This window comes from Danio rerio, chromosome 13 (genome assembly GCF_052040795.2).
Source record: "Danio rerio strain M-AB ecotype USA chromosome 13, GRCz13ab, whole genome shotgun sequence".
In the NCBI taxonomy this organism is placed as follows: domain Eukaryota; kingdom Metazoa; phylum Chordata; class Actinopteri; order Cypriniformes; family Danionidae; genus Danio; species Danio rerio.
In genome coordinates this window covers 38,397,139-38,424,636 of record NC_141033.1, presented here as the reverse complement: position 1 = coordinate 38,424,636, position 27,498 = coordinate 38,397,139, and the positions used below count along the sequence as shown (strand labels likewise).

The window sequence follows — 27,498 nt, the reverse complement described above, 5'->3', positions numbered from 1 at the left end:
GCACGCTGGAATACACGCTATTATGTCATGGCCGTGACGCAGCTTCAAAAATTCGTTTCAAACAGGAAGTACAAATTTGCTTGAAATAACGCAAAAACAACCAATTTACACTATTTAGTGAAATATAGGTGTCCTAAAAGTGTTTTTAGCAGTGTGGGACACATATATGACTGTCAACAGCTCAAAAAATGTGTTTTGGTGTTTCGTGACCCTTTAACAGAAAAATATGCATGAACAAATCTTACTGTAAAAACCAATCTAAAACAAATTAAGAAAATGGCCTTCAAAAGTATGTATTGTCAAATGACGTGTCTCCATTATAGGATAGTGTTGTGGTGTATATGAAGAGTACGGATGCAAAAACCTGTAAGTGCCATCTGAAATTTCCACTGGAAATTAGCATTTTTATCTCAGACCCCTTTGTTTATGTTGAGTTATTTTACTTTAAAGACCTTTAAAAGAGTGAATTATTAGTGATTAACTTGTAGTTACTGAACCTACAGATAGGAGCCAGATAAAACTGCTCAGTTTTGAAGGAAATTTCGAATGGCTTCTAGAGGTTTTTGCATCTGAACTCTTCATATATTGTTGTTTTATGTGCCTTTCCATAGGCTTTGCGACTAGTCACCAATATTAGATGGTATTATGTTGCTTTTTTCCTTTACCTCCATCTACTTATTTATTGGCTTATTTATTTTTGAGGATTATTATAATTTCTGTATTATTTTGCTCTTAAAATAGTTGTATTTATTTCTATTTTCTATTATTGTTTATGATTTCCTAAGCCATGGCACATTCATTGTAAAACTTGCCTCTGATTATATCTGTGGTAGCACATCGTACATTCATCCTGATAACTTTAAATAAACACATCAACAAAGAAAAGTATGCATTGTAATTGAGACAAACTGTTTATTTATTCAGAGACCTTGGCACGAGTACGAGCATAACTTCCAGATCATGTATAGAGTGGGAATGGGCCACAAACCGCCCATTCCTGAAAAGCTGAGCACAGAGGGGAAGGATTTTCTGGCTCACTGTCTGGAGAGCGAACCCAAGCGGCGCTGGACCGCCAGTGCCCTGCTGGACCACCCTTTTGTCAAGGTATGAGAGCCAAATCACAGGAGATGAGGCGCTGGTTTCTGTGTCAGATTTGAACTGAATGCCAAAATGTCCTCACAGTAGATCCAACCAGCACATCTAGCAACATGTTACACACTTATAAAAGCATGGAAGCCAGTGTCTGACACAACTAAATGCTCACTTTGAGCAACAAACACACACAACCATCCATTTACTTTAGGGATACACCAATATTTTGGCAACTCAAATGTGATTGAAATTTAGTGAATCTCATTTTGAGGATTTTGTATGAACAAAATGTACAATATAATGATGGCAGTAAAGGTCTTCGCACACTGAAGTCTGAAATTTTCATATGCTTTTTTTTCATATTTATATACGAAAAATGTATCATGTGAACAAACCTTGCACACCGAATCTGATGCCTATTAATTCATCTGTTATCAAAAAACGCAAAACATTTCGTAGTCAGTTTAAGTAGTGATGTTTTGTTTTCCTCTGTTCTCCAAGGTAGAAAAAGAAAGAAGAACAGGGAATAGGCTACATGCTGTGTTCATTCAATGCTGATAGAGAGGAAGGAGAGTCCTCCTCCTCCTCATCAAAGAGCTGCGCTAGATTATCCCCAAATGCAAAGTTTATATCTGGAAATCAGTGCAATTTTGATACATTGCTTGTAATACTTCACACATTTATGTACGTAAACAAATCCTTATAGTACCTATGGACATTATAATAGATGGAGGCTGCGTTGACATGTCGAAGCAACAGACCGAAAGAGCTTTTTCAGATGCGAAAAGCAGAAAAAATTGAACCCGTTTTTTTTTTTTTTTTTTTTAAATGTTTCAGGACTGACGAAAGTTTTGGAGGCAGTGTGTCAATACGACATCGAATTTGGTTTTTAACGTACAAAAATTACAAATGAAAATTTGGGATTCGGTGTGCAATAACCTTAAGCTGTGAATTCTGTTATAATAAATAAGAATAAATTATTATCTTTTACCATATATAGCCATCATTTCAATGTTTAGCTTTCAACAAACTAAACTAAAAACAAGCATATGATTTAAAGGTTTATGCGGAAACTCTCGGGTAATTGAAATACTTATAATATTATTCATTTTATATTTTTTGGTTTAGCAAAATATCATTTTCACCAGCTGATTTAAAAAAAAAACAGCATTGTTTGATTTGTTCTTCATTCCCTTCTTTTCCTCTTTTGGTTTCTGTATTTTTCATAGATTTTTAGAAATGAATCTGGTTTAGTTTGTATTCAAAGTAGTGTTGCAGGATACTTTAATTCGATACCAATTGATACTGAAATTTTAAAAACGTCAATTTCCCGCTAACATTTGAGCGCTGTTGTGAGTGCTGTTAGTGAACATCGCTGATTTGCCATTGGGTGCTCAACAGAAATGACTGTGATTGGCCGTGAATCTCATCAGTTCACTGAACTCACTGCTGTTTACTGAGTGTAACCACAGATGCAGGGACACGGAAGCGTTTTAAAGCCGTGATTCATCAGTGGATCACTTGTATGTCCGCTTATAGACAAACCAGCTGATCGACGTGACTTTGAAACACTCCAGTGTCCCTGTGTCTGTGGTTACACTCAGTAAACAGCGGTGAGTTCAGTGAACTGATGACCTTCACAACGAATTACAGTAATTTCTGTTGAGCACATGAATACAATGGCAAATCAGCGCTGTTTAGGAATGTTCAACAGAGCTCAAATGTTAGCAGGAAATGAACGTTTTTAAAATTTCAGTTTTAATATTCGGAATTCCAGTATCGTGACAACCCTAATTTAAAGTTCCATTAAAACTTCATTATAGGCAACCTCTGAATTAATTTTTTTTTATTGTTTCATTTTTGTTCGATTTAATAATATCAAAAGGACAATTGTGATTTTTTTTTTATATATATTTTTTTTATTTCAATTATGCAATTTATTAAAATAATTTCTATGTAAATATCCATTAGTGTTCATTAGTACTATTGATTGTGATTGTTTTTCGCACATAAACCTGCTTGTGAATTAAAGGGATGGTTCACTAAATATTGAAATTTTACTCACCATCAAGTGAGCGAGTGAGTGTTGTTTCTTCTACAAACAAAGATATTTTAAAGAAACCTGAAAGTCTGTAACGGACTTAGTAGGGAAATCAAATATCATGGAAGTCAATGGTTACAGGTTTTCAAACCATCAAGTAGTTTCAATCGTTTGTGTTGTTTCTTCTACAAACTAAGACATTTTGAAGAAAGCTGAAAGTTTGTAACCACTAACTTCCATAGTATTTGTTTTTCCTACTATGTAAGTCAATGGTTAAAGGTTTTCTCACCATCAAGTGGTTCTAATCCTTTAAGTGATGTTTCTTCTACAAACTATGATATTTTGGAGTGCTGAAAACCTGAAACCACGACTTGCACACTAGAAAAAAACTAATACTATGGAAGTTACCATTGTCCAACATTCTGCAAAATATCTTCTTCTGTGTTCAAACGTTTGAAACAAGTAAAGGATGAGTAAATGATGGAATTTTCAGTTTTGGGTGAACTATCCTTTCAACTCTAAGAGATTCATTTAGTTTCAGGTTAAGGTAAAAAAAAAAAAAGAAAGAATTGCGGTGCATCGCTAACTACTAATAAGAAGTGAGGTAGACAAAACCCATCACATGCTGTCACCTTACTGGCATCTTGAATAGGGTCAATGGAAACGAACACTAATACATCAATCTCATGTGTTTGTTGTACCTGCAGGTCTGCACAGATGAAGAGTGACGAGGAGGACACGTATTCTCTTAACGTTTACAAAAATGCTAGCACTACTTCACACGACATGAGGGAGGACGAAGGAAGAAACAGACGCGCTCTGCTCGACACGAGCCCCTCTGTAACGTTAAAGCAGGGCAAGTCTTACATGTACAGCAACACGGGACAGAAATGTCATCCAGACGAGTGCGTCATGTACATACTGTAAGAATAGGGTTAGGGGGTTTTCTTTGTACAAAGCATATTGTAAAGCTAAAGTTGATGAGCCACTCTGTTGGTGATCGAGTCACAGGGAAACATGCATTCAGAATTGATTACATTAATTCAAGAGACGTTCAAAGCTTCAGAAAATGGGAGACAGAGTTTGCCTTTTGACTGAGTGTTCATTGAAGAAAGCGTACAAACCTGGGACTGAGAAGGTTTTTAATTTTCTTTTTTTGTTAAAATGGTATTTTTGTTTTGCCTTGCTGCAGAGCCCACTGTTAACAAGTCATATTTCAGCCTATAAGTAGTTGTGCTGCGTCGGCTCAGCCTCACGCTGGCCGATGGCGTGCCTTTATCCTGGTGTTCAAGAGCATAATCAACCAATGAGAGGGAAGAGGCCAGTCTGACTCCGCCTTTCTGCTGCTGCTGCACTCGAACAGGTGGACAAACATTGCTCCTGCGCAGGCATCAACTGCTGGTTCTCTGCTCCTCCAACAGTGTTTGCAATATTTAAAAAAAAGAATATTAATAAACAGACCGTTTTTTTAAATGATGGCCTATTTGTTTTTTTCAGCAAAAAAAAAAAAAAAAGCTTAAACTTGAACCATTTTAAATGATTCTTTCTGTAGTGCCGAGTTCTTCAATTCACTATAAAGGTGGTTTGGTTGTCCGAATGCCCCCAGTACAGTATAATGTGATCGTGTTGCGCTGGTTGGTCACAGTCTCTCAGTTGTTGTTCATCTGCACATCTTTAACCCCATAGTTCGAACCCTTGTCGATCTCGGTCTGTCCAATCATCCAGCGCACCCCAGCTGACACTAGAAAAAACAAATGGATTTGTCAGGGCTTTAGCACAACCGCTAGTCACATTAGCATGCTTCTTAACTAAACCAAAGTTTCAAGCAGTCAGTTTCGTAATATCATTCATCAGATTAGCGGTTCTCAACCAAAATGGTGTCAGTATACTGTATATACAGAACTCTAAATTAAAATAGTAGGCAGCACAAAGATGCAAACAGTCACATTTATAGGACAACATTTGAATTAAAATGGATTTATCTTCGTATTATTTGCATAGATATGACAATGTTGTCCAAAATGATCCTCATTTTCACATCACTGAAAATAGCTCAAAACGCTGTACTGTCATTTCAGACTGAACAACAAATACACATAAACAATGCTACCATTGGTAGTTTACACTGACATAAAAATTACTTAATTTTAAAGCTGTATTTTAAAGTCTGTTTTCAAATACCTGCATATTCAGGTGCAAAAAATACAACAAAACATCTGTGTAAAAGTTTCCCATTTTTAGTTGGAAACGGTCACAAAAATGGGCACTTCAGCATACCCTAAAACAGTGCTTCCCAACCCTGTTCCTGAAGGCACACCAACTACACATTTTCAACCTCTCCCTACTCAAACACACCTGAATCAACTCATCAGAACATTCGAAGAGGTCAAAAACCACATGTCTGTTCTTCATACATGGATTACTTAATTATCTGGATTTGATTTGTTCAAAACTCATCCAAGAGTTGTTATCAAAGCAACGATTCTGGTAGCTCAGACCTGCTCTGGAGCAGGTTTATTTCATATAAACAGGATTAGGTCAGGTCTTTTCAAGTAAAGGTAATATTGAAAGTATGTACCAAATGCTGATATTTTCCTACAGTAAAGTAGTATATGCATTTGGTAAAATAGTAAATAGTTAAAAAAAAAAAACAAAAAAAAAACATTTATTTATATTATGAGTTCAGATGCAAAACCCTCTAAATCCATCAGACCTCCTTTCTTGTAAATGAGCATTTTAATGGTAAGATTATTAGCTAGTAAATAAAGCACATTTCTTTAAAAAAATGTCACTTAAGAAAATTCTTTGTTTTAAGAAGGTAGATTTTCTTTTGCGTCAAAACCAGCTAAATTCACTTGAGTGAATTTAAACCTCTATATCCGCCTATTGGGACAAGACATTATAATAACTTGAAAATCAGTAAAGATGCAATTAGAAATTATTTTACCAAAAATAAACACATTACACAAACCACCTAAAATTAAAAATACATAAATCTGTCAAGTAAGTGGCGGTTCATTCCGCTGTGGAAAACCAGGGAAAAGCAGAAGGAAAATGAATGAATGAAATCTGTCAAGTAAATGCATTAATCATTAACATTAAAACGGACAAATATTAAATCTTAACAATCTGTTGTTATTTCTGATATTTGGGATTTAGATTTAATGTAAGTAGAACAATGTAAACATAGTAAGCTAAGCTTGTTAGATTCAAATAATGTAGTGTAAAACATTATGAAACATCAATATCTGTGCATTGTCCATTAATATAAAAGCTTATCAGATCTATAGGTGTTATGAAGAAGAGTTTTATGCATTATTTTTATCTTTTCAAAAAATTCCTTAAACTAAGTGCTAAAACACAAGGTGGACCTACTGGGCAAAAGGGGATGCCTCTCAGACAATTATAGAAGCTGTCTGTCATTCATTCTCACCATACTTAATGTCTTGGTTTCTTGTTTATCCTCATAGCATCCACGTGGGATAAAAGAACAACATCTTAACTTTGTCTTTCGTGAAACGCAGATACCATTTAAGGTGTAGTATATCGGACTCATTCAAAGCAGCATCGCTGTGCAAAAACACGTTATGAATGCATCTTACACTTCTGACCACAGTGTGTTTTCTTTTTCTTATAATGCAGTTTAGAGTTTAGAGTTAAGAGACGTTTTCAATTGCCATTTACTGACAGTCGGACAGTCTCACCCATTTAATCAAACTCCGTCTTTAAAAATCGAAAGCGGAATAAAACAGTCTCCTCATAAAGCCGGTGAACCAGTGCACTGCTACATTGAAAACATATAATTCGACTCACGCTTCTGATTGGTTCTCGGGATTTTGCTGTCAAAGGCAAGTGGCGTTTAGCGGCTTTTGCATACAAACTGTTATTTCTGAATGCGCTGATGCTGGGGTTTAGATGATTAGAAGCAAAAATATTTGTTGAACATGTACTAAGTGCCTAAAGGATTCACTCAATTACTTTCTCATTTTGGCGGAACTGGCGTTTAGCGGCTTTTGCATCTGAACTCTTCATATATATATATTATTATTATTATTTTGTATTATTTTTTTTTTAAATAAACTTTATAAAAAATTATATAAATAAAACTGTTGTGCAATCTGCACTCCAAATAAAAATACAAAGACTGTCGCGGGGCTCCCCAAGGGTTTTAAAGAGAACATTTATTAATATATACTTTTTATATGCAAACGCTTACTATTTTACTTTATGATAATAAAAACCCACAATACTTGACTTTTTTTATTTTATTTTTTTTAAAGGAATAATAATTTATGCAGTCATGCATATTTTGACAGCTAATATGTCGTGATTTGATGCTTCGCAAAAGTTGCAGCTACCTTTACCGATAACAGCTTTTTCGATGCAAAATTAATTTAAACAGCCAGTTATTCCTTACGCCGATTAAGAAACTTGAAAAGGCCTCGGCTACCATAATAAAGAAAATCCGCTCTAAATGCAAAACTTAATAAATTGCTAAATACTCTTGCTACATGAAAGTGTAAAGCCTGTAACCCGCAACAAAGATGGGTCAGATAAGGAAGACATTCATGATATATACTGCTGGTGTGGCTCCAGGAACAGGGTTGGGAAACACTGCTCTAAAGTATCATCAGCAATATGTATTAGATCATTCTGAATTCATTTCAAACTCTCGGCTGATTAGTGAAAAAAGGCTGATACAACAAATCAATTTATTAACTATGAATATCTGTTGCAAAAAATATATATCATTCGCATTTGCTCTAAAATGTCAAAGTGAAATTAAATGAAGTCAATCTAGTTATATAATAATGATGACAAGACTTATAAGTGTTAAACGGATCCAATAGTTTACCATAATTGTAACCTAAAATAATTTCTCCTTTTCCTCTTTAATAACTTGCTTTGATTAAAGAACATCTAGTTTACACAATGGGTGTTTGAATAAAAAAAGGCTGAGAACCACTGCATTCATTTTGGTCAAAACACTAACAGTGTTCCCACGAACATGGAAAACCCAGATTTTTCATGGAATTGTGATTTCCAAATCTGCTAATGTAGATCGATTTTACGCTAGTTACGCTCAACCATCCACTTTCCCCAAGTAATCACAAGTCATGGAAATTCAGGTGTGGCAACCCCGTAGAAATGAAAGAGGCTGAAATGAAAGCTTCATATAAACAGAATGTCTATCATACATGATTTCTCATAGCAGCGCTGAATCATGTAGTTCAAGATTAGTTTGTGTGTGCATTCAGTGTTTAGATGAAACTTTTACAGCTCAAATGAATCTTAAAAAACGGTTCTCTCATGCTTTAAATGCACTTGAAATGCATTAAAATCATTTCTCCATGCGCTCTTGAAGTGACTAGCATGCAGTAAATCCATATAAAAAGTGAGTGATGTACTTACTGCTATAGCACATAATTGGCCTCCTTTATATTTACATTTTCAAAGAGGAAAAAAACAGATTGGAGAAAAATAGCAGCAGCATGTAATTCCATATTTACTCCACCACAAAAGATGATCTGCTGCAATCATAACAATCTGTTACGCCAGCTTTATTTAAAGGAACATTACACTTATTTGTTTTGAAAGCTAATTTTTCAACTCCTCTAGAGTTAAACACTTGAATTTTATCATTTTTTAAAATAGATTTAGCCAATTTACGGGTCTGGTGGGAGCACTTTTTGCTTAGCTTAGCATAAATCATTGAATCAGATTAGACCATTAGCATCTTATGCAAAAGTAATACTGTTTTGATAATCAGTCTTAGCACACGATGTAACTACAGAAGAGTAACGCCCCATTCATACGGGGCGTCGGCGTCAACGCTTCCTATTCACTTTGAATGGGTGACGTCAGGCATTGCCGAACTGCATTGTGGATCCGTCGGCGCCGCTTCAGAGGCGTTGCTTGCTGCAGAAGTTGGGAGTAGCTCAACTTGACAAGCGCCGACGGAAGCGTCAGCCAATCAGATCGCTGTATGCAAATACACCAGCTAGACAGTGGCCTAATGCTGACTGAATTTCATTGACTGACGCTTCTATGACGATCGCTTCAGCCCCAACTTCAGACACGCTTTCAGTCAAGCTTTAACGCTGAACCCCCGTGTGAATGGGGCGTTACGCTTTAAATAGAAAAATTACCAAAACTCTTTAGAAATTGGTGCTAATGGTTTAATCCGATTCAATGCTTTACGCTAAGCTAAAAGTGCTCCTGCCAGATCCAGAGATCAGCTGAATGGAATCAAAAGTGGTAAAATATAATTGTTTAACTCTAGGTAACTTGCAAAATGAGCTTATTTCCAAAACAAGTGGAGTGTTTTTTTTTTTTTAATTCATACGAACAAAAACACCCCTGGCCCTTGTCCTGATCCTAAATACCTGCTAGACAGAAGACAAAAGTGCAGACGATGGTGAAGGTGGATCCTGACAGCAGCAGTTGCAGCAGTAACACGCAGATGGGATACACCAGCACACACACCCAGAACAGCCAGTTTACCAGTGCCCAGAGTCGACGCGGAGGGTTCGTGATGGGACCCGGAAAGCGACCCGTCTGTCTGTAATGCTCTTGGAATTCATCCTGGGTGAGATGGGAAAAAAATGTTCAACCTTGATTACCTTTGAATCTCACTAATTGGGTAATTTATGGGCAATTGCTTTAGTAATCAAGTAGTTGTACCCTAATGACAAATTAATACCAATCAAAAATCCTAAATAACTAAAATAACTAGAGTTGAAGCCAGAATTATTAGCCCCCTGAATTATTAGCACCCCTGTTTATTTTCCCCCTATTTATGTGTAACAGAGAGATTTTAATCAACACATTTCTAAACATAATAGCTTTAATAAGTCATTTCTAATAACTGATTGATTTTATCTTTGCCATGATGACAGTAAATAATATTTTACTAGATATTTGTCAAGACACTTCTATATAGCTTAAAGTGACATTTAAAGGCTTAACTAGCTTAATTATGTTTACTAGACAGGTTAGGGTAATTAGGCAAGTTATTGTACAACAAGGGTTTGTTCTGTAGACTATCGATAAAAATAGCTTAAAGGGGCTATAATTTTGTCCTTAAAATGTTTTTTAAAAAATTAAAAACTATTAAAAAATTTAAGGGGGGGTAGTGTTGAAAAAGTCTTTTTTCGGTTAAACAGAAATTGGGGAAAAAATAAACAGGGGGGGGGGGGGGGGGGCTAATAATTCTGACTATCTGTACACAAATTGAATATAATACACTGCTGAGATTAACTTGCTATGGATGATATCAGCATGATTACTAACTATGCACAAACTGGTTGGCTAATGTGAAGGAGTCTTTGAGATTTATTTGTAGAATTATTGAAGAGTGCAATGTTTTATTGCCATATGTAAACAAAGGGTTTTAAATGGAGGCTAAGACAAAAATGTATTTAAAAAAAGTATGTTCCTTGCTTTTAAAGTTTTAGACAATGTTACAAGTTAGGTATTTTCTTAGAAAATAATTAAGCAAATATATTTTAAGTACAAACATACAGTATATAAACACATTTAAAAAATGGCAACATGTGAATTTATCAAATATGTATTTTTATAAATATAGTTTTGGGCTATTTTTGTAAATTTTGAAATACAGTTGAAGTCAGAATTATTAGCCCCTCTGTTTATTTTTCCCCCAATTTCTATTTAACCGAAAGAAGATTTTTTCAACACATTTCTAAACATAATAGCTTTAATAAGTCATTTCTAATTACTGATTTATTTTATCTTTGCCATGATGACAGTAAATAATATTTTACTAGATATTTGTCAAGACACTTCTATACAGCTTAAAGTGACATTTAAATGATTAAGGGGATGACATATTAAAAGCTGATGTTTTCTTTCCAAGGCAGATCGCTAGCAACAGCCATTTAGCATAGTTTGTGATTTGGTTTTTGTGACTTATGAGTCTTCTTACACTTGTTTTGACCAGGTTGGTTCTTCTGCTGCTGTAGCCCATCTGCTTCAGGTTTTGACTATGTTGTGCAATCACAGATGTGTTTTTTTCTTCTGCATACCTTGGTGTTCATCATAGATATGTATATATATATATATTAGATATCGCAAACAGGCCCTGAGTGGTAGTCAATACCGCTGAGATATTTGTACAGTGCTCCCTGGACAAAAGTCATTAAACTGTACTTAGTCAAGACCAAAGCCAATCTGAAGATGCTGGACTTTTACACTGCGTACAGTTGTAGAAACGAGCAAACAAAGACAACAAACAAAGCACTCATTTCAATGGTAAGATTTCATTTTTTACAATTTTGTATGTTACAAACTTTTCTGCTCAACAAGTCAAGTTATACATAATAATATAATACAGTCACTTACTGCACTTACCAGAAGGCAAAGTAGCACAACTTTGCACTATATTGTAGGCTTATGCTAAATTGGTTGAATAAAATAAGCAAAAATGTAAATGAAATAAGACTCGCTGATGTGAGAAACTTGTATTATGGTAGGCCAAGTGAAAGTTTTTAAATAAGGATGCCGACATAACAGTGCCTGCTCCTCAGTGTGCATACTTTCCACCCTAAATGATTGAATATTAAAAACTGTATAAACCATTTACATCAGAAAGGTGGATATGTGCATTAAGACGCAGGAATATATTCATAATGGAGATTCATTCACAAACGAATCACTCCGCTAGAATTAGAAGTGTAAGGGGGTGTGCTTCAGGACATGGATTAGATCAAATTTCAAGAATTTAATTATGGAACTTGTTTGGCATGCTGTCCCCCGGGAGAGAGCCCTGAACTCGTGAGATCATCGAGCCCAGGGCTCCCCCCCGTTGTAGGGCGAGAAGGGAGTCCGAGTTCAGGAAGGTCTCGAAAACTCCCCTGCTTGATAATGTTGGAAGTAGATTATAATGCTATGATGTGTCTATGCTTTCAATTTAGATTTGTCAATTTACTTATGTTACATGTTTTTGTTCTGTGGAAGGAAACCAGAGAGCTCGGTGAAAACCCACGCAAACACGAGAAGAACATGCAAACTCCGCACAGAAACGCTGACCTGGCCAGGAAGTGTCCGAGCCGGTGACATTCTTGCTGTGCGGCTGTGGTGCTAACCACTAGGCCTCCGTGCTGCCCTGACAAGGAATTGGGAGGAGTAGGGGTGGAAGGGGGGATTCTTAAAGATGAAGATGACTGAAGTAAGATCCTCTGGTTATTTATAGTGCTTAAGGAGTCGTCTGATTGGTAAATCAGTGTTAGCTAATGTGGATCAGGTGCTATCAATCATAAGCACGTGCTTCTCTCGAAATTAGTTTATAAATAAACTTCACTTAACAGGGAGGGAGAAAAATACAAACACATACATGTAAGAAAGTGATGTAAAATTATAATTTTTGTAATTTAAAAAAATATTTGCATACTGAACATAGGGAAAACTCCCGATCAAAGATATACGTTGATATGTGTATATATCAATGGCTCAAGATAGCTAATCTGCCACTGCATTTTAGTCCAATATTTATTTCAAAGAAGCGCTACCCTGTACCAAAATGGCAGCTCCACTGACGCATTCCTTCCAATAGACAATAGCGTAGGCAACATCTAGTCTAAATATCTATGGGTGTTCACAAGTGGTAATTTAAGTTTCTGTCTATCAGTTCAAACCAGTTTAGTTTTTCTCCACTGCCCTTAGGCATAAGAATTGTACTAAAATCAGGCATTTAAAATCCCTAAAATAACAGTCCTTAACCCTTCACTTGCTCACTGAAGCATGCGATTGGCTGATTTGATATTTGCATTAAAAAGCAGTTGAACAGGTTTTACCTATCAAAATGGCTGATGAGTGCAAGTCACATAAATTTGATTAACTAATAAATGAACAAAAGCATATTAAACTAATAAAATCTAAAAATCAAGGCTAAATCAAAATACACTCTAGAATACTTTATACATAATGTTAAAACACTGAGCAGTAAAATCCCTCCTTTAGTTCTGTCACTTACTTTCTCCTGGTAGAGTTTGTGTAGCCAGGCCGCACATTCTGACTCATCCTCTGGGATGGAGTCCAGAGGAATCCGCCTAGACACAGAAGCAAATCCAAACACATTTATCTTGTTCATATAAAAGTCCTAAAGTCTCACAACACACTCGTATAAGACGTCATAACTAAGTGATGCAAACATTTATAAATGATTGTGGAGACTGCATTTTGAACTTTGTTACAGCACGACACATGATCACACAACATATTGCTGTTAAATATTTCCGAAGGGCATTGCGAAATCATTTTCCCTTCATTCTTACCTCACATATAAATCCGCGTGGTACTTTTTTCCATTGAGCACCCCTAGTAAAGTTGGCATTTCGTTGTTTCTGAAATTAAGCGTAGAATCGTACACAGCAGTAACTACAGAGGAGACACAAACCAAGTCAGCAAACCAAATCCTCATAGGCTACTATTGCCAAAAAGGCACCTTCAATTTCAAGTATTTCCTTTGAAAACAACATTAAAGGAACAAATCCACTTTTTGGAAATAAGCTCACTATTAAAGTCCCCTAGAGTTAAACAGTTGAGTTTTACCATTTTTTAACCCATAAAGATGATCTCTGTGTCTGGCAGAAGCACTTTTAGCTTAGCTTAGCATAAAATGTAATTAACAGCACTGAATTTTATTAAACCAGTAGCATCTTGGAACTGATATTACACATAGTTGGAGTTCACCTGTGATAAATCAAATGATTGGACTTGATTTGAAAAGGCATGCACCTGTCTATATAAGATTCCAGGGTTGACAGTGCATGTCAAAGCACAAACCAAGCATGAGGACAAAGGAATTATCTGTAGACCTCCGAGACAGGATTGTCTTGAGGCACAAGGCTGGGGAAGGTAACAGAAAAATGTCTGCTGCTCTGAAAGTTATAATGAGCACAGTGGCCTTCATCATCTGTAAATGGAAGATGTTTGGAACCACCAGGACTCTTCCTAGAGCTGGCCGGCCATCTAAACTGAGTGATCGGGGGAGGACCTTTGTCAGGGAGGTGATCAATAACCCGATGGTCACTGTCTAAGCACCAGCGTACTTCTGTGGAGAGGGAAGAACCTAAAAAAAGGACAACCATGCAATAATCCACCAATCAGACCTGTATGGTAGAAGAGCCAGACGGAAGCCACTCCCCACCTGGAATTTGCCAAAAGGCATTTGAAGGACTCTCAGACCATAAGAAAGAAAATTCTCTGGTCTGATGAGAGTAAAATTTAATTTATTGGAGTGAATGCCAGGCGTTATGTTTGGGGAAACCAGTCACCGCTCATCACCAGGTTAATACCATCCTTACAGTGAAGCATGGTGGTGGCAGCATCATACTGTGGGGATGTTTTTCAGCAGCAGGAACTGGAAGACTAGTCAGGATAGAGCAGGGGTCACCAAACTTGTTCCTGGAGGGGCGGTGTCCTGCAGATTTTACCTCCAACCCTAATCAAACACACCTGAACAAGCTAATCAGGTCTTACTAGGTATACTTAAATCATTCAGGCAGGTGTGTTGAGGCAAGTTGGAGCTAAACCCGGCAGGGACACCGGCCCTCCAGGACCGAGATTGGTGACCCTTGGGATAGAGGGAAAGATGAATGCAGCAATGTACAGAGACATCCTGAATGAAAACTCACTTCAGAGTGCTCTTGACCGCAGACTGGGGTGACTGTTTATCTTCCAGCAGGACAATGACTACAATAACTCTGTGATTGTCTGAGTGGCCCAGCCAGAGCCCAGACCTAAATCCTATTGATCATATCTGGAGAGATCTGAAAATAGCTGTACACCGTTGCTTCCTGTCCAACCTGATAGAGCTTGAGAGGTACAGCAAAGAGGAATGTGCAAAAATTCCCAAAGACAGGTGTGCCAAGCTTGTGGCATCAGATTAAAAAAAACTTGAGGCTGTAATTGTGCTAAAGGTGAATCAACAAAGTATTGAGCAAAGTCCGTGAATACTGATGTACATGTGATTTTCAGCTTTTTAATTTTTTTTTTATAAATTTGCAACAATATAAATATCATTATGGGCTATTGTGCGTAGAGTTTTAAGGAAATAAATGAATTTAATCAATTTTGGAATAAGGCTGTAGCATAAAAAAATGTGGGAAAAGCGAAATGCTATAAATACTTTCCGGATGCACTGTAGATACCTAGCCGGGGACTATTTTCAAGTGCGGAGTAATATCAGTGCTGCAACTGTGATATAGCAGCAGTTATTATTACATATTACATAAGTTACTGTATATTAGTATATTACGCCAAAATGAGAGTATAGTTCCAAGCTATATTGAACTAAAAAATAGTATACAATTAGTATACAATATAACTGCAGAAGTATCAAATATAAAATAGGAAAATTATTAAGACTTTTTTTTTTTGAGGAACATGCTACTGGTCTAATCCGATTCAATGATCTATGCTAAGCTAAGCTAAGCTAAAAGTGCTCCAGCTAGACCCGGAGATCTGCTAAATTGATAAAAAAAAACTGGTAAAATGTACAATGAGCCTTTTCCAAAAAAAAGTAGGTTGTTCATTTTAAAATGATTTGCCTCCGCTAATAGCACTGTCAGGCTCATCATTACTTAAAGAAGCTCTCACCCTTTCCCCTGAGGTTCTGGACCGTAACACAAAAGCCCTTAGTTCGAGGTAGAAGGTGGTACTTGAGTTTGGGGAGACCTTTCTTCTCTGCCACCTCCATGCTGATCTTGTGCTTCTTTTCCGTGAATCGTGTGCCCTCACAGTGCAAAAGGAACTGCACATGAATCATAAAACATGACCAATGAAAGTTATGTGAAACGACTTAATAATGACTTGAATGTCAAGCAGACTACCATCATGTTGCTTTTTGGAGCACTGACTGTAATGACTTTGAATCTTTTGCAAGAACTCTCTGTTTGTTTCCCAATCAATAAATAACAACAAATGAGGTTTGGGATATAATCTTGAATGAATTTTGTATATCTGGTTATTCAGGAAGCTATTCATTGAAATAGTTCACCCAAGAATAAAAAAACTGTCAACAACTGTTTTTTTCAATATTGAAACTGGTGACCATTGGCTTACATAGTATTTTTTTTGTCTGCCATGTAAGTCAATGGCTACAGGTTTCCAACATTTTTCAAAACTTCCTCTTTTGTGTTTAACATAAGAAGCTTATAATAGTTTGGAACAACCTGATGGGGGAAACAAGTATTTAACACATCAATAAGAAGCTTAAAGACGCCTCTCATATGTTGAATGAAGACTTCAACAGACTGTAAAAATCTTTATGGTTCTGTGGGTCTCATCTATCAAATCTGAGCTTTATTTTGTATTCTCTATTGGATTCAAGTCAGGTGATTGGCTAGGCCATTCTACAGCTTGATTTTCTTTCTCTGAAAGCATTTGAGAGTTTCCTTGGCTGTGTTTTGGATCATTGTCTTGCTGAAATGTCCACTCTGGTTTCACCTTCATCCTCCTGCTAATGTAGATGTTGGACTGAAGCAGCTAATATTAATTTACAATGTTGAAGGGCAGAGGGTTGCTGTATAACTACTACGAGATTTCAGCTGCTGTCGGGCCTTTCTACACCTCCCTTTCTTCATGTGTTCAATACTTTTTTCCTGATGTCATTTCATTTTAATACACATAACTTAATCTGTAATCCAATTAGTTATGTTCTTTGCAATTATGGATTTGTTTAGTTGTTACCAACATCTGGTAAAAATTTTTTTAAGGCAACGGCACCATTATAATTAAATAAATAAAAGTTTTCTGAATAAAATGGTGATGTATTTAATGCTTATAAACTTATTTATTTATTTATGTTTGTTTTGGGGAGGGGGGAGGTGAAAAATGCCTTTAGGCTTTTAAAACATGAGGAAAAAAATCAAGATGACAAACGTACCCAAAAGAATTCTGGGTAATCTTGAAGGTTGCGCAGACTCTGCACGACTGTCTTGCGATCCTCTTCCCATTTCCTTTTGCAGAAGACAATCTCCAGGAAATACCACATCCAGCCAATCACAGGAACAAAGGACAGTTCCTTTTTCGCCAACACCTTCGAGCTCTTAAATCAAAACATGACAAAAACAATTATGTGACATTAAAAGAGTTTTAGTTTACCCTAGTGTTACAGGTTATTCACCCTCCACTTGCTCCAAACCAGTCAGAGAACTATCCCTTTAATTCCATTACTTTTTTTTAATTGGCATTTTTATTTACAATCAGGGATTTGTTGCAGTGTTAATTGTACTTTTTTTTTTATCTTACCCCTAGAACACCAAATCTCTCACAAAAGGTCCAACCGGTCATAAAATCAATCTCAAAGTTATGATTGAGGACAACGATGGCATTTTCTTTGCCGTATAGACGAAAGCTTTCTGGATCTGTGTAAAGTGTGCATTCGGTCCCAGACCACCACTCCAACAATGCCACCAGTTCTGAACAAACACAGGGGGAAATAAAGATTAGAATATAATTGCAGAAAATATTTACATATTCATAAATGTTAAGTAGTACAACCATTTGTTCTTATATGTACATAAATAAAAGAGATTTAAAAAATGTCAACTTCCTGTTTTTTTACACTTGGTGCAATGCTGAGGTTTTCAAACAGGAAATAATGATGTCAGAGGTGGTTTGCATCAATCTGCTTCACTGAACAATACAACTCACTATCAATATAATCTGTCTTTATTGGTCCAGATATGAGGTTAATGATCTCTATGACTAATTGCAATTTTTATTGATTGGCGCAAGTTTTAATTATAGTATAATTGAGAAACAGTTATTGCTCAAACCCATACCTAATAAATCCAGTAATTACAAAAAAAAAACCTGAAAATTTTCACATGCGGTTTTAATTTTTTTGCCATGAATGTACTATTGTGGTTTATATAAACCATTGTAGATTTTTCATGATAAGTTTGGCAATTTGGCTGCTCTTTTTGGCCATTTTTTAAAATAGGTGACCACAAAATTGTCTTTTTGCATGGCTATGTTATAGGAAATAGCTAAAATACATTGAATGGGTTAAACATGATAGACTTTTCTACTTTTCAAGACTTAAAAAAATAAAAATAAAAAATTAACTAAAGATCAATTTTCATTCATATATTTTGTAACTTTCCGTAAATATATCAGAAAAGTAAATTTTTGATTAGTAATGTGCTGAAAAGTGCTAAGACCTTCTATTGGACAATTTGAAAGGTCTTTGTTGAACCCTTAGATTTCAGATTTTCAAATAGCTTATCTCAGCCAAATAATGTCCAAAAGCTATTCATAAAAATTATTGTCCCATCCTAACAAACCAAAGATGATGTATAATTCTCAAATCCAAAATATTGACACTTGTTATGACTTTTTTTGTGGTCCATTCATTCATTTATTTTCCTCCAGCTTAGTTCTATATTTATCAGGGGTTAAATTTAGTTTATTCAATTCACCTACAGCGCATGTCTTTGGATTGTTGGGGGAAACTGGGCCACCCGGGAGAAACCCACGCCAACACGGAGATAACATGCAAACTCCACACAGAAATGCCAACTGGCCCACTCGCCATTTTCACTAGCCACGATTTTGTTGTTGGGAAAACATATTTATATGCATGAAATTTGATTGCGGCATGCTAAAATGACTTGATTTAGATGTTGTGTTATGTCCACATGCCTCCTCATTCATTTAATATTTTATGTGTTGTGTATGAGCTTGCTCTATGAGCAAGAGCAAATTGGTTGTGGTTTCATAGTGTTGCATTACTAATAGTTTTTATTCCACAGGACTTTTCAGGGCTCAACAATAAAGATTTACCAAATAAAATAAATTGTAAAAATAAATAATTATTAGCCCAAAATAACTGCAAGCGAAAGAAAGTAGCTGAAAATCATAACGTGGGATAATGAAAGGATGATCACATAAAAGGTTAAAGCATCCTGGTGCTTACCAAAACACCTTTGAAACATCTGGAGCTCCAGAGAGCAGCAAGACTGTGGGTACACAAGAGTATGTTTTTGTCCAGTGTATTTAAAACAGAAGCGATTGCACCAGTTACGTTTCCAGGCACGGATGCTTCTGTGGGGGTGTCTGTCTAACCTGCCACCGCTGAAATCTATCCGCATTTGGTAGTCCGACAGGTGTTAAAGTCAAGCCCTGTATATCACTATTAACTTGTCTTTTAAAATGATAAAGTACATCAAGTTAAACAAACAAAAGAACATTTTGCAGGACTTACGACTAGCGATGGAGTAACCCAGTCTGCAGTTGATCTTGCGTGCGAGCTGCTTGTTAATGGGCCACAGAGGTAGAGTACAAAGCTGCAGCAGGTTGATGATGATTCCACTGACCAGAAACACATAACAGATGATGAGATGGCACAGCAACTGAGTTTTCAGCACTTTCAGGAGTCCCATCCTTATCATGTGGTCTTCACTTCCCCAGTCCCCCAACAAAATCCTGCATAGAGAGAGAGAAACATATATAACGCTGCCAGTTGTATCACATTAGTAAAGAATTGTTTATCATAAATAAAACCTGATATCAACTTATAAGACATATTGCACATTTGAAAACTATATTTGGAATATGAAAATCTACACGAGCTGATATTCAAATTGCCTGGTTGCAGCAAAGAGAAAAACATTTATGCTTTTTTGGTGCCTTTTCCCTACATCTTACATGTTGTAAAATCACTCCTCTTTTGGCTTAATCCCTGATTTATCAGGAGTCGCCACAGCAGAATGAACTTTCAATTACTCTGACATATGTTATCTCACTACACTAATTAGTAAACTCCTCGGGAAACACGCATACACTCCCTCATTCACACACATTTATACATTTACGGTATGAATATATATATATATACACACACACACACACACACACACACACACACACACACACAGTTCTGTCTGGTTCTTCAATCTGATTGGCTGATTTGATAGCCATGTAATATTCTGCAAAAACAACACTCGTACAGCCTTTTTACACTTGTGTATTACTTTGCCCCCACATACAGCGACAAGCAGAGTTTGACAAATATTGCAGTTGTTGGACAACATAATGCATTTTTGAGGCTTTTTTAAGGCACGAATATAGTGGCTTAAATTGCAACAATGCAGTTTTTTTATAAGGATAGTGCCTATTTTAAAATACTTTCGCAGGTTCAGTGCAATGGCCACTATCAGCCTGTCTGAGCAGATCAAAGAAAGTGACGGTTGACATTCCACCAAAAGATGGCGACAGAGACCACATAATAAGTCCTAAAAGGGAGAAAAACTCAGCGCTTTCTCAACGCAAGTTTAAAACTACAGCTGAACAAATCATTACAGAACAGGTAAGTGACATTCTAAGTCAGTCTCTCTCTTTTGTATTTTGTTGTGCAGAATTTACACCATAAAAACTGGTAGAGTTTGCTTTGGCTTTTTCAGGGTTAATTATTGTGATATCCTGATTTAAACAAACAAATACTGGAAAATCTCTGTAGACTGATGGCATATGATGGCGTTCAGCCTTATAATCTTAAAATGTGAGCAAAAATTGTCTTCACTTTAGACATTATGCTAGAGAATCATTTAAATACTAAAGTGATGTTTATGAACTGGCACGGTTTCTGCTGTTCTGATGGTGAGCTGCAGATGTGAATGAATGGTGGAAGAAAGTAGTTCCTCATACAAAAGGGTTTTTATTACACACACGTTTATGCCGTCAAACTATTGTATAAATGTAATATCACACTTGTAACGGAGCCATATGGCTGTATATGGCTCATTTATATATATATAAATAAAAGTAAGTGGGCCAGATGAGTGAGGTCCAGAGAAGGCATGAGACGATAACTGGTTTCAAAGTTTACCTTGGTTTGAAAAAGTCTTAAAACCGCTAAAATTTTCTGTTATACCATTTCTAAGGTATGTAAAAGGTTTTCTTTTATGTGTTTTTTGTGTGTTGTAAAGCAATCTGTGTTTCTGAAACTAATAAAGACAGCAGTCAATGACTTATTTGAATTATTTAGCCTGCCATGTTTACTGTTCCAAAATATTTTAAATGTTTCCTAAAATAAAATATACAGTACTTAAAGGGGGGAAAAAAGTTTATGTTTTTACCCTGACATTTAAAAATAACATATTTTAGGGCAGTTATCACAATAAAATCATGTCATGAAACCGTGATATTTTTATCCATGGTTATCATATTGTTGGAAACTTATACCAGCCCATGTCTAGTCCAAAGGTATTTTCTTTGCCCTTTTCCTCGCTCTGCAGATTTTAGAGATTGAGAAGACCAGTATTTTTCTGAGCACAGCAGCTATTATAGTCCTCTGATGTCTGATTTGTTGATTGAACCAAAGCATATATTTATACAATAAATGAGCACTTGAAAAGTTCAACCTCAGCAGAGTAGAACTGTTTCAGCAGCTCCTGTGTCATGCTGATCGTCCAACATACGTTTACGGTGATCCGATCACAAGTGGTCAGCTGAGACGCATTACTTTTTCCAACTTGTATTAGCATCAGGTTAAATGAGCTACTTGTGACTCTCTATGTGAGGCTTTTGTCCAGACCCTTCCCTCTTATTACATCACACTCTACATCACTTTCATTAGAGCGCTTTTGTGAGACAGAAGCACTTGTGAATGAACAAACACGTCATGCGGCTTACAAAAAAGCGGGAGGGCAAGCAAGCAAAAGGTGTGGTCGGCAACTTTAGTTTTGGCAGTGCAAATGTAACCAGGAAAATGAACCGATGGGAACTTTAGTTGTCAGAGGACTGGACTGGTGGTTCTAAGAACTAACTACCCAGTGCAAAAGTCTCTGATGCTTCACGATTGATCAAAAATGTTTGGTCTTGTACTTGGTGATGTTCCTCAAGCCTATACTGACTGACACCGGATCATTTAATTATCATAGCATTTCATATTTGTTCCTATTTGTGTTGTTGTTTAGACCCTACTCTGAGGCTAATTTACTTCTTCTTAATAGTGTTTTACAACTAAAATAGTTATAAATATAAAACAAATCATAGTATGCAGTAGCATCTAGCCTTGAAACATCAGCTGTGTTGAGAACATAAATATTTTGCTATTTTTTGTGAGTTGTGGTACACCTTTGACTTTCTGATTGATAATGTTGTGTGGTATTGTACCCACATTGAGATTTTGCATATTGTCTATTGAAATGTTTTTTTCTTTTTTTTGTGCAATTAAAATCCTTCCCAGTTTGGCAATAGTTGTAGTAACTGTGAAAACTACCATTATTGTGACACGTATTGCTGACAGAAAGCAGTTTTTCCAGCTTGTCAAAGTAGCAACTCTTACCTCATCCATTAGCATGTTCCTGCCATTGTGGTACAGGATTATATTTGCACTACTATAAGCATCCTCTTTACTATGACAAAGTGAATGAGTTTTGCTGAAAACCATGGTTTATCGATACGGAATGATGCAAATGTACATTAGGTTAATGTTCGTAACAACCATGACACACCAAAAAGGACAAAAGTATTTTCAAAGTAGATCATTCAGACTTTCCTTCAGCTTCCTCTATTAATCTGGGGTCGCCACAGCGGAATGAATTTTCAACTTATCCAGCATATGTTTTACACAGTGGATGCCTTTCCAGCTGCAACCCAGTCCTGGGAAACATACACACTCATTCACACACATACACTACGGGCAATTTTAGCTCTTTCATTTCATCTATAGCGCATGTCTTTGGACTGTGGAGGAAACCAGAGCAGCCGGAGGAAACTAGGGATGGCTGACATGAAACTGACATTTCGACACAGTGTCGAGATCCCGAAGTGAAACTCTGCACTAAAGCATGACCCGATACACCCAGGTCACATGACTGAAGTGTTTTGAAACACCCAGATCCCACAACTGAAGCGATTAAGCATTGGTCATCTCAAAAACCTTTCGAGACCTGGCAAATCTGCGTTTGACTGAGTGCTCTCATGTAGCCTAGTGGACAGTGTGTGCACAACATGCAAATGGCCCGAGTTCGAATCCCCACAAATACTCTGAATTATGACTGGCTGTATTTTAATAATGTAACTTTTTATGACCGAAACAAGACATATTTATCTACAAAGTGTTCATTCGCATGTCAGACCATTGTTAAAAGAAAACACATTAGCTGCATCACCCTGGATTCGAACCCATTTTCTCTGCATGCTAGTCTGGAATTCTGACCGCTTTACTAAATCACTTTACTACCTCAATTGGTTTACCCATTTCTTGCTGAAGCGGTTTCAGAGCAATACATAAAACTGTAGAGGCGGGTTTCGAAACGTTTCAAAGCTGACACATTTGCTTCGGCTGTTTCAGTGTTTCATGAAGCCTTGCTTTGCCTGCCACGGGAGAAAACACACACAAAAACAAGGGGAGAACATGCAAACTCCACACAGAAACACCAACTGACATAGCCGGGACTCCAACCAGCAAATTTCTTGCTGTGTGAGGTGACAGTGCTAACCACTGAGCCACCGTGTTGCCTTCTTTCAGCAAGTGAGGCCAAGCTTCACATTTTTTTCTTAGAAACTCCTTCCCAAACAATGTTGAATTTGATGCTTAGTTTCTGATCTGCTTTTTGTGAAGGATTGAATATGAGGAAAACCATTAATAAAATCCCTTATATTCTAGTGAATTCTACAAGAGTAATGAGAATGCAAAGAGGAATGTGCTCTTTCTTGCTTGGTAAATAGTTCACTTAAAAGCAGAATTTAAAAAAACTAATAGGTGCATTAGATGAGGTTAAAGGTGATTCCTCTCCCTATCATTAACGTCATCTTTTATATGTGCACAAGTCTTTTATGCCATAGGGCAAAGGCTTAAATAGAAATGTCACTGTGTCACTTATGTGGCTGTGTGTTTTGGCATAAGCGCGTTTAGCTTTGTGGGCGCAGTGTTTAAAAAAAAAGTGTGAACTTTGATTTGTTTTAAATAGTTTTTGTGGTTAAATGTGTAGAAATGGACCGCAATGTTTATTGATTAATAAAAATGCTGATTCAATTAATCAGAGGGATTTTGTGATTTTCCAGTGACAGTGATCGTTTAAGTAGGTTAAGATCATTCATATTCATTTTTAGACTGGAATTTTCAATTAAATTTCTGTAATAATTTTGGCTGTGTTAATGCAAACAGTATGTTTTAAAACAAGAATTAACTGTACACTTTGAAACTGCACACTCCGCTATCAATGATATTTTGGATCTTCATATTCCTAGATCATTCAAGGTGCTCTATCTATCTATCTATCTATCTATCTATCTATCTATCTATCTATCTATCTATCTATCTATCTATCTATCTATCTATCTATCTATCTATCTATCTATCTATCTATCTATCTATCTATCTATCTATCTATCTATCTATCTATCTATCTATCTATCTATCTATCTATCTATCTATCTATCTATCTATCTATCTATCTATCTATCTATCTATCTATCTATCTATCTATCTATCTATCTATCTATCTATCTATCTATCTATCTATCTATCTATCTATCTATCTATCTATCTATCTATCTATCTATCTATCTATCTATCTATCTATCTATCTATCTATCTATCTATCTATCTATCTATCTATCTATCTATCTATCTATCTATCTATCTATCTATCTATCTATCTATCTATCTATCTATCTATCTATCTATCTATCTATCTATCTATCTATCTATCTATCTATCTATCTATCTATCTATCTATCTATCTATCTATCTATCTATCTATCTATCTATCTATCTATCTATCTATCTATCTATCTATCTATCTATCTATCTATCTATCTATCTATCTATCTATCTATCTATCTATCTATCTATCTATCTATCTATCTATCTATCTATCTATCTATCTATCTATCTATCTATCTATCTATCTATCTATCTATCTATCTATCTATCTATCTATCTATCTATCTATCTATCAAGATATTCCCATTAAACTTGAAAAAGAGGATAGATATCTATTTGAGATATTATTGACAACAAGTAAGAAAGCTGTATCATGCAAATGGTATAAAGAAGACCCACCAACTAAAGATGAATGATTCAAAATATTAGCAGAAGCGGAGGAAATGGAAGAAATGATACATGCACTTTGATTACAAAAATAGATCTTTGAAAAGAAATGGAGTAAATGGCTGGCTTTCTTCACAACCACAATATAATTATCCATAATTTAACATAATTCTAGGGGTTAATCATTAAGAGAATATATTTGGCAACCTTTATTTCATTTTATTTTATTATTATTCTATTTATTTATTTTATTATTATTATTTGATTGTTTTGTTCCTACTGGTTACGTAATGCAAAGTGATGCTAACAACAGGGAGTGAGGATCCAAACGCGGTTTATTATACAGAGATGGTCAGACAAGCAACGGTCACAATCAGGAGCAAACAAATGTATGTAGGCAAATCCAGAGTAAGAGTCATGCAACAGGCAGATGGTCAAAGGCAGGCAGCAGACAAGAATAAACAATAAAACAAAGTGAGGGACAAACAAGGCAAGTCAAGGCAAAGTAAACATGTCGTAATGTTCACAGTATTGTTTAAGAAGACTGAGCAACTTCAGTGTTTGTGTGCTGACTTTAGCGGCTTCAGCTTTGAGTGTTTGCAATCAGACAGAATCTAGGGCAGGTGTGTGAATGGTGCATGACTGAATCTTGTAGTTCTTGTGTTGGCAGATTTGTAGCTGTAATTTTTTAGGAACATATAACCCGTCACAATCTCCAGCGATCTTTTAAAAAAAAATGTACATGCCGTCACAACAAATGGGGACAAATCAGAAGACATCAGTGTGTAAATCAAGGCAAATTCTGGTTCAGCATGACTTGTGTATTCTGCATTGAACTCCATTGTTTTAGAAGTGGTATTTTTTGTATTTTTTTATTGTAATAGGTTCATTAAAATATTATACATTAGCGAAAAACTTGAATGCATTAGTAATTACGGTTGAAGTAATTTTTTTTTCTTTTATGAAGTAATTTAGGAAATTACTCATGGCAACCTTAATGTAATACAGTTTGCAATGTTTACTTTCTGCCCACAACTCTTAATCAAGTTTGGATTTTAGCCTTTCATAAAAAAAGCTTGGGCACCCCTGTCCTTGTTTTTTTTACCGTGAGCTGAATGGATGTAGTAAAGTAGGCATTTCATTTAGAAAGATCGGGGAAAGTTATTTATTTGGGGGTCATTATTACAACCTAACAGACACCTCCTGCCCACCATTTCTGCTTGCTGTCAAAACTGACCGAGCAGCATGATTAAATATTTTAGCCACGCCCATTTCCTAAAATCTTTGTATTCTGACAATTTAACAAAAAACAAACTGGAAGTGCATTTTCACATCACAATTAAATATTAGACGAGCAAACTTTTTTTTAATGACATGCACAGATGAATTGTTCACCACAAAACTAGCAATGTGCGCTAACAAAATCGTATGGTTAGTTTTGATTTCACGGTAACTTTAAAACACTAAATATGCAAGAATTTAAAAAGTAGATATCAAATAAAATAAAATATCAAATAAATGGCTAATTTCAATCAGACAAAACGTCTTCTCATTTCAAGACACTCCGAATTTAAACTCCAAACACAATTAATCAATGAAAGGGGGCGTGTTCATTCAGCAGTTTCAACCAATGATCGGCTCCTCCACAGCTACTATTCGGAAATCCGTTGGTTCGTACTGTAAAACATTGAGCAAAACGGTAATCATGCGCTTCCAAAACCAAAACTACTATACGCTCAATATGAACACGACTCGTCGAAAACGATTCACTAAACGACTCATTCAAAAACTAGGGAGTGAAGCGCCAAGGGTGCGCCGTGTTTGAACAACCAGTTCAACCTGAATAAACTTCACTCTCATCGGCAGATACAGCTGTCAATTCACCAGCAAACCCCTGTATATAGTGGCCACTTAGGATCTAATGTACATTCACAGTACATGTGCTACAAAAGCAGATAAAACTCTACCTTCCAGTTTGTCAGTTAAACAGCATTTTCCTAAGCATCACGAGTGAACAAGACAGCCATTGAAAAACATCGAGCAAAACTCACATGCACATGAGTAGATCACATACAAAGAACAGCACTTTATCTTTCATTGGAAGAAATTAAAAATATACCTTTTGTCCCTGTCGTGGTTAGTAAGAGTAGAGCAGGCGTCTCATCATATGGAGCTGGTTATAGAGAGTGCATGAGAGAGAGATGTGGATCTGGAATTGTGGCTGATGTTTTAAGTTGCACTGCTCAGCCTGTGAGACAGATTTCAGCGATGGCACCGAGCGGAATATGAGACCACACCCCGCACCAAGACGCCTCGTGAACGGCTCTGGATC

The 27,498-nt window shown here is 36.2% G+C and overlaps 2 protein-coding genes across 22 annotated transcripts in view; one reads left to right on the top strand and one right to left on the bottom strand.

Moving 5' to 3' along the window:
- Positions 1–4,606, top strand: part of map3k4 (mitogen-activated protein kinase kinase kinase 4) — a 57,149-nt gene extending 52,543 nt beyond the window's left edge. For 12 of the 18 annotated variants that reach the window (XM_087279626.1, XM_087279623.1, XM_087279625.1 and 9 more), the window contains 2 exons: positions 925–1,104; positions 3,841–4,606. In XM_087279626.1, coding sequence (XP_087135752.1) covers positions 925–1,104; positions 3,841–3,861 — 201 coding nt within the window. In that variant the 3' untranslated portion in view covers positions 3,862–4,606. Of the gene's footprint in view, positions 1–220; positions 3,148–3,840 lie in introns of those variants that run through there. The other 6 variants (XR_015506231.1, XR_015506233.1, XR_015506230.1 and 3 more) reach the window with 5 other exon arrangements.
- agpat4 (1-acylglycerol-3-phosphate O-acyltransferase 4 (lysophosphatidic acid acyltransferase, delta)) lies at positions 889–27,498 on the bottom strand. Of its 4 annotated transcripts, none has more exons than XM_087277766.1 (10): positions 27,286–27,498; positions 19,368–19,588; positions 19,080–19,122; positions 17,408–17,577; positions 17,043–17,204; positions 15,755–15,908; positions 13,429–13,531; positions 13,128–13,203; positions 9,520–9,718; positions 889–4,874 (listed from the first exon to the last, which is right to left on the bottom strand). In XM_087277766.1, the coding sequence occupies exons 2-10, from the start codon at positions 19,488–19,490 to the stop codon at positions 4,783–4,785; spliced, it is 1,122 nt and encodes a 373-aa protein (XP_087133892.1). In that variant the 5' UTR covers positions 19,491–19,588; positions 27,286–27,498; the 3' UTR covers positions 889–4,782.